Source organism: Myotis davidii, unplaced genomic scaffold (genome assembly GCF_000327345.1).
Source record: "Myotis davidii unplaced genomic scaffold, ASM32734v1 scaffold299, whole genome shotgun sequence".
Lineage (NCBI taxonomy): Eukaryota > Metazoa > Chordata > Mammalia > Chiroptera > Vespertilionidae > Myotis > Myotis davidii.
In genome coordinates this window covers 4832136-4844556 of record NW_006293088.1, presented here as the reverse complement: position 1 = coordinate 4844556, position 12421 = coordinate 4832136, and the positions used below count along the sequence as shown (strand labels likewise).

Genomic DNA, 12421 nt, shown 5'->3' with positions numbered 1-12421 from the left:
TCTTATTGTGGGTGCTGTTCTGTGCATTGTGAAATGTTTAGCACCATCCCCGACCTTAACCACAAGATGCCGATAGTAATACCCCCTCCCGCAGTTGTGTCAACCACAAATACCTGCAGACATTGCCAGATGTCTTCTGGAGGACAGTCACCCTTGTTGAGAACCATTGGACTACACTGTACTGTTTTTTATAGCATACTAGTGCCCCGTGCACGGATTCATGCACATTGAAAGTATATTAATTAGAAGGTGGCCGGCTGGGTGGGACTGGGTGAGATGGGCCGGACATGCCCTGGAGCCAACCTCCCACAGTCCCTCCATGGCCGGCTGCACTTGGGGTGGCCCAGTGACTCGAAGGGCATCTGCAGAATGAGCGGGATCCCTCAGGTAAGTGGGGTCCCTTGGTTTGGCCTGCGGGAATCAGGCTGAAACCGGCTCTCTGACCCCCCCTACCGCAAGGGGTCCTGGATTGTGAGAAGGCGGTTCTTGGGTGATGCACCCGGAATCAGGCTCCCTCCTCTTTGGTTCTGGGGTGTCTCACCCAAGAACTGCCGCTGCCAAGTCACTGCAGCTCTGCAGCTCCTGTGTTGAGTGTCTGCCCCCCTGGTGGTCAGTGTGCATCATAGCTACCAGTCAGAGCATCTGTCCCCTGGTGGTCTTTGCACATCATAGCTACTGGTCAGACGGTTGCTTAGCCTTTTATATATATAGATTACTTCTTATTAAAAATATGATTAACTTCTGAAAACATACATTTAATGTTTTATTATACCAGTTTTCAGAGTTTATTGATATAGCTGTCAGTGTAGAAAATGCTGGAATACCATCTGCCAAAACTGGGTAATACATTTGTTGGCTAATGAAATGTCATGTTTCTCCTTTCTGATGTCTTTTTTTTTTGCTCTTCTTTCATGCAGATCTACGAAGGATTCCTCCTGTTTTACGGTCGTTCTCAACAATCTCCGAGTGTTTCTCATATTTGACTGGCTGCTGTTAGTCCATGATTTTCTCCACACTCCCAGTGACATTAAGAAACAAGCTAATGTTACCCCTTCTCGCCACCGGAATTCTAGCAGTGAATCTGCTGTAGTTCCCAAAACTGTGAAGAGTGGAGTAGTTACCAGGCGGTCTTCCCTTCCTGTATCCACTGAAAAGCACTTGGAGGTCAAGGTCAATGTAACAGGTGAGTATTCGTAGGTGTGAGCCACTGCTCTGAGTTTAAATGTTAGGTTCAGTGTGTTGCAGGGTGACTTTCTATTGCCTTTCATTTTTTGACATGAGCACTTATACATTGGAGTCTTTCATAGACCAACAGTGAGCATCAATGTTCCTGACCTCTTTGTGTGGGTGTGAACTGCCTGGCCTGAGGTGAAGGCTTCAGGGTCTCTTGTCTTTTTCCTCTGCTCACCTAATGCACATCCCAGCTTGAGTACTACCTGGGCAGTGGTCTTTTCCCCCCCAGTGTTAAAAATCTGCTTCAGTTTTCTATTTGATCTTTAGGGCCCCAACAGATGTGCCTTACTGAGTTTGGGCAAGTTTGGTATGTGAAAATTTCATTTTATAATAAGTGAGGGGATTGTTTTCTCTTTACAAAAAGAATATATATATTTTTTATGAATAGATTTATTGTGGTTTTTATTAACTATTGAACTCTAGTTCACGAACTCTAGTACATCTGTATGTGTTTGTGTATTTATTGTTTGTGATATTCCCTATGAACTATACAATGGGTTGGAAGCAGCTAGCATTTTAAGTGGATTTAGTTTTGAAAGATCACTCTATCCATGGTTTTTGATGAAGACACACAGTATATAAAGCAAAGTAAATTTGCCATGTACACATGAGTAGGAAACTGCAGGTACTGATTTCAAAAATCTCTACACTGGATTGTTCTTCATTCTTTGAAAACAACTTGAACAGCTACATAGATGATATAGTGTCCAGTGCAGCCTGCCCAGCGTTCCTATCTGAATCTACTTCCTGGGATTTTAAAGCAGGTCATCATTTGGAGGAGGGATGATTCTCTGAGCTTCTGAATATGTTAGTCCTCCCAGGAGACCTAGGTTAAAAACACGTTCTAAAGAGAGAAACTGCACTGCAGTTTCTTCTGCCTGGGCAGGCTCTGCTAGCTCAGCTGTGCCTGGCCAGATGCACAGGATTGTCCACGGTGACCGTGAAGGAGAGAGAAGGTGGACACCCTGGAGCACAGGTCTGATGGTCACGTCCCTCCCAGTGGCCACGTGCTGCCTAGTTCCCGGCAGCCTGGTGCTTCCCAGCCTCCCACTTGGGCGTGGTTAACGGTGCTCTCCTTGCAGGTACAGAGTTTGTGGTCGTGGAAGACGTGTCCTGCTTTGACACCAACGCCATTATTCTCAAAGGCACCACAGTGCTTACCTACAAGCCCCGATTTGTGGATCGCCCCTTTTCAGGAAGTTTGTTTGGTATCGAGGTAAGAAGCTTATGAGTTGATCGAAAGACTACATGTTTGGCTCAAGAGAAGAGCAGCTGGAAGAGACTTTGACCTCCTAAGCTTTCATTAGGAGAAATAATTAGCAGAACTGGAGGATCCCTGCCCTCTTTTTGTTTTCTCCTCAAAGCTACCGGCTTATTCTGATGTGTGAATTGAGTCTTCCAGTGTCAGGGCGAGTATGAGTGGAGGGACTTTACCTCCTTCTTACACCCTCCTTCCTCAGAACGTCAGGCTCCCCGGTACCCGGCCGGGCTCCCTGCTGTGTCCTCTGGTTCCGCAGGCCTAGTCCTTGGCACCTTTGTGAAGGTGGGGAGGTGGCCCTCATTTCGGCTGCATCCCTTCCCCACAGTGACTGCTTGTCTCTATGAAGACGAGGGCTTTGTGGTCATGGAAATGTAGTTATAAAAGATGTGAAGAGTTTCGTGTATTATCCTTTTAGGAATATCTGATCTATAAAAGGGCAGCTTTGGAGAGTCATGCATTACCTAAAGGAGTGAATAGTGCTGTCCAGGCCCTGGTTTAATCTCCTGAACGAGATGTGCATTGAAGTGGCCTCTGTAGCCTGGAAATTATATTGTACCATCTTAAATAAAAATGCTTTCCTCTTTGTAAGCCAGGGCTCTTGGAGAGAAGGGGAAATGAGGCATATTATCATCTCTATCAAAAGTTCTTCATTCCCTGATCTCGGCTAACATTCCTCTTGTTATAAGTGCTACAATGTTGGGTCAGAGTTACTCATCATCTCCTTTCCTTTCACGACTGAACTTTCCATGCCCTATTCTTTCCAGTGATACCATTCAGAAGTTGATGAGCAAAACTTATTTTCACTGTCAATCGCATATGGTGCTTCCCCCCACCCCCCGGTCAGATATCGCTGATTAAAACCTGTAGAGATTTCACTTCTTGACCACTTGTTTTCTCTCCTGTAAAGAAACCTCAGTTTGAGAGGAAGGATTTACATGCTTGTGTGATGTGAGTTGATCATGAAATTGCAATTCATCTGCTTTCTAAGCCACCACAATGCCAGCTTTGAATGGAAACTCTTGGTGATTGATTAATGAGCTGTTAGGTACAATTGGGTTTTGTGTAGCAGAAGCCCCTGGAGAAAAAGGGAAAACGCAGCTCTCCTGCTCCAGAGCCTTAGAACAACTGCGCGGCACAGTATTTGAGCTTCCTGGAAACTGCTTGCCATCTTGTTCTCCAGGCAGCATGGTGGAATCTGAGCTGTGAGCCTGCTTGGTACAGTGTCGCACTTAGAAAGAAAGCAAAGCGTGTTAATTTTACATATAGCAAAGGACCCCGGTGTCAGACCTGTGTTTCAGTAGCACTAAGACATGTCAGAAAAGCGCAGGGGAAGGAGCAAGGGAAACCGGCATGAATGCTTTCCTCTCTGTACTTTTCCTGAGTGTGCAGAATAATTTGATCTTAGAATAGGAGTCCTCCCTCCCTTCTCTTCTTTCTCCCCAGAAATAAAATATATTTTAAAGCTTTTTAATAGAACATTTCAAACATGTACAAAGGAAACAATAATATAATGACCACTGTGTAGCTGTTACCCAGCTTCAGTAATTAATGTCGTTATTTTTAACTATGAATGGAACAGCTATAGTATATAAAATTGGGGCAGGGGAGGGAAAAACACCTATCCCTCCATAAATAATCTCTGTTGATATTTCAATGTGTTTCTTTCCTTAAAGTCATGGTGTAATCATTATTTATTGGGCTGCATTTTCACATAACCTATATTGTGACTATCTTCCTGTATTCCATATGCTCTTTTTAACTGTCACTTTAAGTGGCTGCAAAATATTCCATTGAGTAGCTATGCATATTGAGTGATTAAACCTTGATTGCTCTTTTTAAATTTATTATTATTATTTTTTAACCTTGATTGCTCTTAATTGTTTTTGTTAGCTATTAAATAATGGCTCAGTGAATTTTTCTATATTTTGCATTATTTCCTTAGGCTAGTTCCTAGAAAGAAGTAGAGTGGTTGGCTTAAAGGGTGTGAGAGTTTTAAGTCTTTTGTTATGTGTTGCTAAACTGCCTTTCACATGAACCGCTGAACATGCTGTGGGCAGTCGGGAAGTACCAGCCTCACTCCTCACAGTATTTCAGCAATTGTCATGGGTGTTGCTTCTGAGCTCGTCTCTTTTTCAGCTGATGGTCAGGTTCTTTCTAAATCAGACATTAATTCTTAGCATATACATTTTATTCTCTAGGTGTTTTCATGCCGACTGGGGAATGAACATGATACGGCTCTTTCGATTGTTGATCCAGTACAAATTCAGGTGGAGCTGGTGGGGAATTCTTCTTATCAGAACAGCTCAGGACTGATGGATGCGTTCAACAGCACAGATTTCCCACCGATCCTGGAGGTAATGATGAGCACCTGTGACATGTTGATGCACTCTCACACACTTGCCTGAGCTGGGACTATATGCCTCTGCTGGGCCCAACAACATTTTAGGTCCTTCAGCAACAAAATACAAATAACATCATCTCTGTCCTAAGATCTTGCTGTCTTGTGGAAGATGAAAGACCTTTTAATTGTCTAGTATAACCTTGAAGTTCTATAAAGGTTTATGGAAAGCACAGCTCCACACAGGTAGGACTGTTGGTTGTGAATGGAGGGGAGGGTATATAGGCAGAGAGGGAGAACATTCCATGTTAGGAAGCCCTGAGGTCAGGGGTGCACATGGCTCAGCAAACGTGAGACAGACAAGTCTCGCTAGAACAAGGAGGCATGTAGGGAACTGAGGAGGAGAAGGATGTATGGTGAAGCAGGGAGGGCGAGGCCTGGCAAGGAAGGCCTAAGAATTTGATGTTTTATTTCTTTGGTAGAGGGGGAATAGGAGCCTGAAAGAGAGAGAAAAGCAATTTTGATGTTCAGTTTTAAAAAAAATTAAAAATAAGTAAATAAAGCATCATACACAGACATTTGAACAGCCATCCGATTTTTAAAGTGGGTTGGTGTCTATATGGCTTTTACTAGTGTTGACTGTATTGCTAATCTCTGAGGAAGACCAGAGGTTTAGGAAATATTCATGTGGAACTTGAATCATTTTAGGTTCTGTTTAAATAAAGAAAAGATACTTTGGTTGGTCATTTTGTTTCAGAGATTTAAAAAAAATAGATCAAAGCAAAATGGACTAACAAAATGTTGCTTAAAGGTGATCTTATCTCCCCTACAGCCAATCTTTGATCCTCTGCTTTAATGATTAATGTTCTTTTATGAAAGTCATCCTACGCCTTCCCTCATGTCTATTAGTGCTTAATATAGTGAGCTTTCCAGTTTTCAAAATGAGAAATGTAGTGTCTTTTGGACCTCTGAAACTTGAATTAGGGAATTGTATCTGTAAGAGGTGTAGATGCAAAACCAAACTTTAAAACCTGCCACCATTTTCATTTTGACAGATTCAGTTACAAGCCCTGGATATCAGACTCTCCTATAATGATGTTCAGCTGTTTCTTGCTATTGCAAAATCCATCCCTGAGCAAGCTAATACTGCAGTGCCCGACACGGTGGCCTCGGAGGCCAGCTCCGTTAGCAGTGGCCTTTCTGGTGCGACTCGAGTTGGAGAGGAAATCAGAGAAGGGACAAGACATACCTTAGATCCTGTCTTGGGTAGGTGTTTAACTTTAAACCCACTTAGTCTTTCTAATGACTTTCCTTCTGTTTACTTTTAAGATTTTCTTTTAACACACCTTAATTGTTCAGAGTATAATTGTATGTCATTAAGTATAATTGGGAGCCTAAATATGCTTCTCTATTTTTAAAAAATTTTAACACCCCAAACCAACTGTTCTAGCCTATCTGTTTCCTTTTGCAATTTTCTCTGGAGTTATATGGAAAATGCTAAGGTTTGGTTTTAAGCTTTGAGTTTTCTTTCAAAGTTATGTAGATAATACTAAATTTCAGCTTTAAACTTTTTAAAACACAATCAATATACAGAAAAAGGCTCCTATAATTTTCAGGGTACACATGACAAAAGTCTAATTAGCCCATTTTTGCCTAGAGAAATGAAATGTTTTAGTCACCAGTTTCTGTATTTTTTCGTTTTCCTTAAATTAGTCTATGGATTAATTAACAAAGATATTAATAAAAATCCTGTACCCCTTTGTCTAGAGTTACAGCTGGCTCGACTGCAGGAGCTGGGATTCAGCATGGACGATTGTCGCAAGGCTCTTTTGGTGTGCCAAGGTAATTAATGTGTCTCCATAACTCCGCTTTATCTTTCTCTCTTCTTTCCTCTACTTCAACGGATGTCATAGTAGAGGAAAGATGGCTTCTGGCTTTAATACATAAAAGGTGTAATAAAATGAGTGGAAGACATGCAACAAAGAGGGCCTTGTTATATGCTTAAAAGCAGAATTTCTATTATTATGCAATTTTTTCTTTTTTATGTCTAAGAATACAGTTGGATCAAGGTTCTCTTGGGTTGTCCAGTAGGTCCCCATACACTTTCTCTACTTCCTCTGTGAGTTGCTTGAGTCGCTGTGGGAACTGGTTGAACTGATCCCCTTTTAATTTCTTTGCAGGCCAGTTAAAAAAGGCAGCAAGTTGGTTGTTCTTTCCCTGGCCTCTAATAGCCAAGAGAGCCAGGGGACCGCACCAGCTCAGTTGATCTCGGGCGTGGAGATTAAGGCTGAGAGTGTGTGCATCTGCTTCATCGATGACTGCATGGACCGTGATGTTCCTCTTGCCGAGCTCACCTTTTCCCGTGAGTGTTCTCCTGGTTTCCAGACTCATCTTGAAGATTTCCCGTGATTGCTGAATTATTTGGGGCCTTTTTGTGTTATTCATGCCCTCTACTTAGTAGTATGGATGGATATTTAGATAATGGTTTTACATATGTTCTTCATTATTTGTGTTTTAAAGAAATGTGTATTTATTTGCCATATGTGGCCTTCAGCCTATAGCTGTGGAATAATCAAAATTGTCATTGACAAAATTTCTGTTATATTAACAGCTCTAGCTAAATAATTCCTGATCTCTCCACCTTATTTATTTATTTATTTTTTGTTAAAATATATTTTATTGATTTTTTACAGAGAGGAAGGGAGAGAGATAGTCAGAAACATCGATGAGCGAGAAACATTGATCAGCAGCCTCCTGCACATCCCCTACTGGGGATGTGCCCACAACCCAGGTACATGCCCTTGACCGGAATCGAACCCGGGACCCTTCAGTCCACAGGCCGACGCTTTATCCACTGAGCCAAACCGGTTTCGGCCTCTCCACCTTATTTTTTAATGTATCTGAATATTGTAGTGATTGTAGTGTAGTGTTATTAAAGGCATTTAGAATGCTCCTGCTCTAAATATCTTTTGAAAATAGAAAACACAGTCCTAGTAGAGTCCCCTTCATAGGGCAGGGAAGAGGTGAAGTGTGTACAGGGACTAGGGTAGAAGTGCGTTAGCCTAAGTCCCGCCATTGTAAACTGTGTTCCATGCGGCTGCTGCAGAGAGTAAAGGAACCTCTCCCTGCTGTGTTTACTTTTAATTTTCCATTGTTTTGATCTTGCTAGCCTCTAGTCCCTTCAAAGAAAATTGGTTCCGGGGATTTAATTTGACCTTTTGCCCGTTGTAGAGGTTTTCCTTTTCCTGTGCTTCTGGGCACTTACAAGGGCCACGTGATTAAAACTAGCAACTGGGACTTGGACTGTTTCCATGAGTATCTTTTCTGCAGAGCACCATTATTCCTTATTTTTCTATGGTAATCTTAAAAATTTGAGCTAATATTTATCAGGACATGACTGCTCCTATCACTGTACCTTCTTGTAAGATACTCAGTTAGAAATGTTTTTATGTCCCTACAGGCTTCAAATACACCTGGGTGCTGGGCCCGGGTCTGGTACTGGAGGGAGACAAAGGAGGCATTGACTTCAGTCACAACCTTTAAAGGTTGCCCAAAACTCAGTAATGAAGAGAAATGGTATTTTAATGCAGTATTTTAAAAATCAGAAACCATGCAAAGAACTCTGCGATGAACAAAGCATCAGATTTTTATGTGCTTTCTTGTGAGATCATCAGTTTTAGCTGTAACTAACATCTCTCTAAAGGGTTTTGTCTGCAAAAGAAAGTTTTGGTTGTTCCGCCGCGGCTCTGCATTGAGCGCTGTTTTCCTTGCAGGTCTGAATTTTCTTCAGCGCATAAGAACCAGCCCCGAAGGCCACGCCCACTTCACCCTTTCTGGAGATTATTACAACCGGGCTCTGTCAGGTCAGTGTAAGCAGAGGTGATTGTGGGACTTCACACTAATATTTGCCTGGACCTATTTCTACATAAATTTTACATGAGGGGAACAGGGGTGGGCCAGGGCAGGGAAAGATAAAACAAGTGACTACATAACACAAAAGATAGAGCTTTTTCCTTTTTCTAATTCAACTGAATTATTTAAAAAGGTGTTTTGATTAGTTAAGTCTTTTTGACCCTGAAATTTGACGTATTCTAGAACATGAAATTGCTCAGTAGTGAAGGATCATTTGGCTGGCCCGGGTAGTAGGTAAATTTCCAAGGAGATTTATGGCCATAATCATTTTAAATTTCAAGCCTCCTCACTCCCTGCTGGACTTGTTTGTTTTATTAGAAGAGAACTGAGTCAGTGATCGTGTCTAATCTGCCATAGCTACTCCCTAAAGTAAAGCACAGTTCATCAGAGCAGCCTCTCCTTCTGGAGTCAGAAAGCCCTCATATCCTGCAACGCATTTCCAGGGTCTTTCCTTCCATGGAGAGACCAAGCTAAGGGCCTAGACCAGTGGTTCTCAACCTTCCTATTGCCGTGACCCTTTAATGCAGTTCCTCATGTTGTGGTGACCCCCAATTTCATTGTTACAAATTGAACATAATGAAAGCATAGTGATTAATCACAAAAACAATATGTAATTATATATGTGTTTTCCGATGGTCTTAGGCGACCCCTGTGAAAGTGTCGTTCGACCCCCAAAGCGGGGTCGCGACCCACAGGTTGAGAACCGCTGGCCTAGACGGATCGACATTCAGTAATCGCCCTGCATCAGGGCCGAGAGGGTTGGGCTGGGAAATTCTTTACCTTCAGAGAGTTTTTAGTAGCGGTGGACCAAGTAAACAGAGTGGTGCTGTGCAGGCTGAGCTTCGGTGAGGGGTTGCTCCTTTTGCTCTCAATGGAAAATTGAGCCTCCGTGTGTTGTGCTGCTGAGTGTTCTAGAGCAGCGGTCGCCAACCTTTTGGACCTCACGGACCATTAGTGGTCCACGGACCACCAGTTGGCTACCGCTGCTCCTAAGGTTTCCTTAAACCAGCAGTCGTCAACCTTTCAGACCTCACCGACCACCAGTGGTCCACGGACCACCTGTTGGCGACCGCTATTCTAGAGCCCGACTCATTTAATTCTCTGTTAGTTAACGTTTTCCTTTCCGTTTCAAATTCACTCAGAATAACAATCATTTCCTGATTGTTCAAAATGTTTTAACTGGAGAACAATGGCCCAACTCTTGCTATTTGAGAGAAACTCTTACAGGGCATATGGTAGCTATTTTTCTGGGAATCGTTTGTTTTCTCAGAGTAAATATGGCTTACTTTTAAGGTTGTATGAACACAGGCAGGTCACTAAGGGTGCTGATGGTGGGATTTGTAAATCAGCTCACCTGTGGCTGATTGAGTATATTTAGAACTGTTAAAAATTAACTGGCCTTGAAAAGTATCACAGTGGGATACCATTTTTCTCACCCACCAGCCTGGCAAAAATTAATGTCGTCACTATTAAATATTAGTGACGACATGAGCCATTGAACTCTTATTTCCTGCTGCTAGAACTGTAAATTGGTGCAACCGCTTTGGAAAATAATATGTCATGACCTAGTCAAGTTGAGTGTAAGCATCCCAACAGCCCAGGATTATGCTGCCTCTAGGTCGGTGCTGGGGGAGTCTCTTGCCTGTGTGTCCCAGAAAATGAGCACAGTCAGCTGATGGCCCTGGGCTTCCTAACAGCAATGAAACGAGTCCATGCCTATCTTTCAGCGGTAGAACGGGTAGATTATACGGCATAGTCCTCAATGGATTACCGTTCAGTGGTGAGAACAAATGTGTCACAGCTACGCGGCATCAGTATGAGTGAATCTCAAAGCTAGGTTGTTGAGCAAAATAGAAACTTGCAAAAGAATACATGCAGTCGGCTTCTATTTAAGTAAAGATCCCCAACAGAACAGACTAGTCAATATGCCCTTAAGAAATGCATCTATGTGTGGTGGAACTGAAACGAAGAGCAAGGAAGTGATTAGAAACCCAAGAGCATGGTCACTGGCAGTTGGATGGGAGAGGGTTGGTGAGAAGGGGGACGGAGATGGGGCCTGGCACTCGTGGTTTTCTAGTTCTTAAAGCCGAATAGTGCGTGCGTGCGTGAGTATTGCAGTAATTTTATTCTTTAAACTAGACATATATATGTGGTTTATATGCCTTTGTACATATGACATTTTAAGTTAAAAAATTGGAAAATCTTAATGGATTTACAAGTATACCTATCTATTTAACCAGTGGTTTCATGATGTAAGCAAGGGAATCAAATTTAATAGTTACATCAGCCAGTGATGCTACTTTTCGGAGACTCCGTTTTTATCTTGAGAGAATCAAAAACAGGCTCTGCCCCCACTTTAAGGGGAGAGGCACATCGCCTCCACCCCTGGAAGACCATGGTCGGCACAGACATGCTTTTCTACTTATATCCCCTCCATAGCACAGGCATCTGTAGGGCGACCTGTGGCTAAAGATGGTGCTTTCATTGTGAAATCAAATTGGAAATAGAAAGCTATTAAGCTACAGCCTGTCCTTGCTGAGCATTTGTGAGCAGTGTCCCCTATAAACTCTTGGTATCTGCTGAACAGATGTCTGATTTCCTGTTCTCAGGCTGGGAGCCATTTCTTGAGCCCTGGCCGTGCACTGTATCCTGGCAACAGCAGGCAGCTAGTCGTCTCCATCCTCCTCGGCTGAAGCTGGAAGCCAAGGCCAAAACCCGTTTGGACGTCAATATCACTTCAGTACTAATTGGTGAGTGGAAAGTTGTCTTCAGAAGGTTGGTACATTTCTGTACATAGGTCCCTTGTCTGGAAGACTGTTAATCCTGGTTTAGCAAATGCTTGGGCCTGTACAAGACATCACTTATGCATCATGGCTCTTTCCTGAAAATCCCTAACCTAGCCTCAGGATTCTTCTCAACCCAGTGCTGCAGAGTTAGCATCCCAATTAATGCGATCAGCCATCAAACAAGAGCTTGACCTGCTTAGGAAACATGAATGTTCATGATGAACTTCCTCCTCGTCATGCTTGGTCACTGGGATGTAGAAGTGGCTTTAGATTCACTTCTCTCCGGCAAGTCACCGAATAATTCTTAAAAGGTATAATTTTGACCTTGTCTTTATAGCAGGATAAGTTGCCTGTATTGTCTCCCATCAGGTATCATGTCAAAGATAAAAGAGTTGTAAAAGAGTTGCCAAGCTAATGGTGTATGTTCTGAGAGTTTCTTTGACAGCATGGAAGTGTACATTCCTGGATTCAGTGTCGTGAATCAGAACTACTCTATGCTTGTATTTATATCATGGAAACTCATACATGATTATTTATCGTACAACTCACACTTTTGGAATTACTGATCTAGCGATCTGATTTGTGGGGACAACTGTAGTTATCTCTGAGTGATAGATAACACACACACTGTTGCAAATCTGTGAACTTTCTTCAGCATGTGTGGTGTATTGAGGCTCTCAGAATGTCCATTGGCTTATTCTATGTCAGTAAGATGGAGAGAATGCATAGTGAAATAAGACCATAAGTGTAATGATCCTCAAATTTTAAAACCATTGTTTTACATGATCAGATTTCATTCACTAATTTGCCTGGATATTATTACCTATGTAACAGTAAATTGATCTCATGATCCTCCTATACTATTTTATTTCGCTTCTTAGGTTATTTCTT

At 42.4% G+C, this 12421-nt stretch overlaps 1 protein-coding gene across 1 annotated transcript in view; it reads left to right on the top strand.

The window, feature by feature from the left end:
• Positions 1-12421, top strand: part of VPS13D (vacuolar protein sorting 13 homolog D (S. cerevisiae)) — a 236959-nt gene that overhangs the window by 66269 nt on the left and 158269 nt on the right. The window contains 9 exon segments of the mRNA XM_006766790.2: positions 918-1183; positions 2316-2449; positions 4693-4848; positions 5888-6098; positions 6600-6674; positions 7013-7042; positions 7045-7194; positions 8606-8695; positions 11354-11494. Of these exon segments, the coding sequence (XP_006766853.1) occupies positions 918-1183; positions 2316-2449; positions 4693-4848; positions 5888-6098; positions 6600-6674; positions 7013-7042; positions 7045-7194; positions 8606-8695; positions 11354-11494 (1253 nt within the window).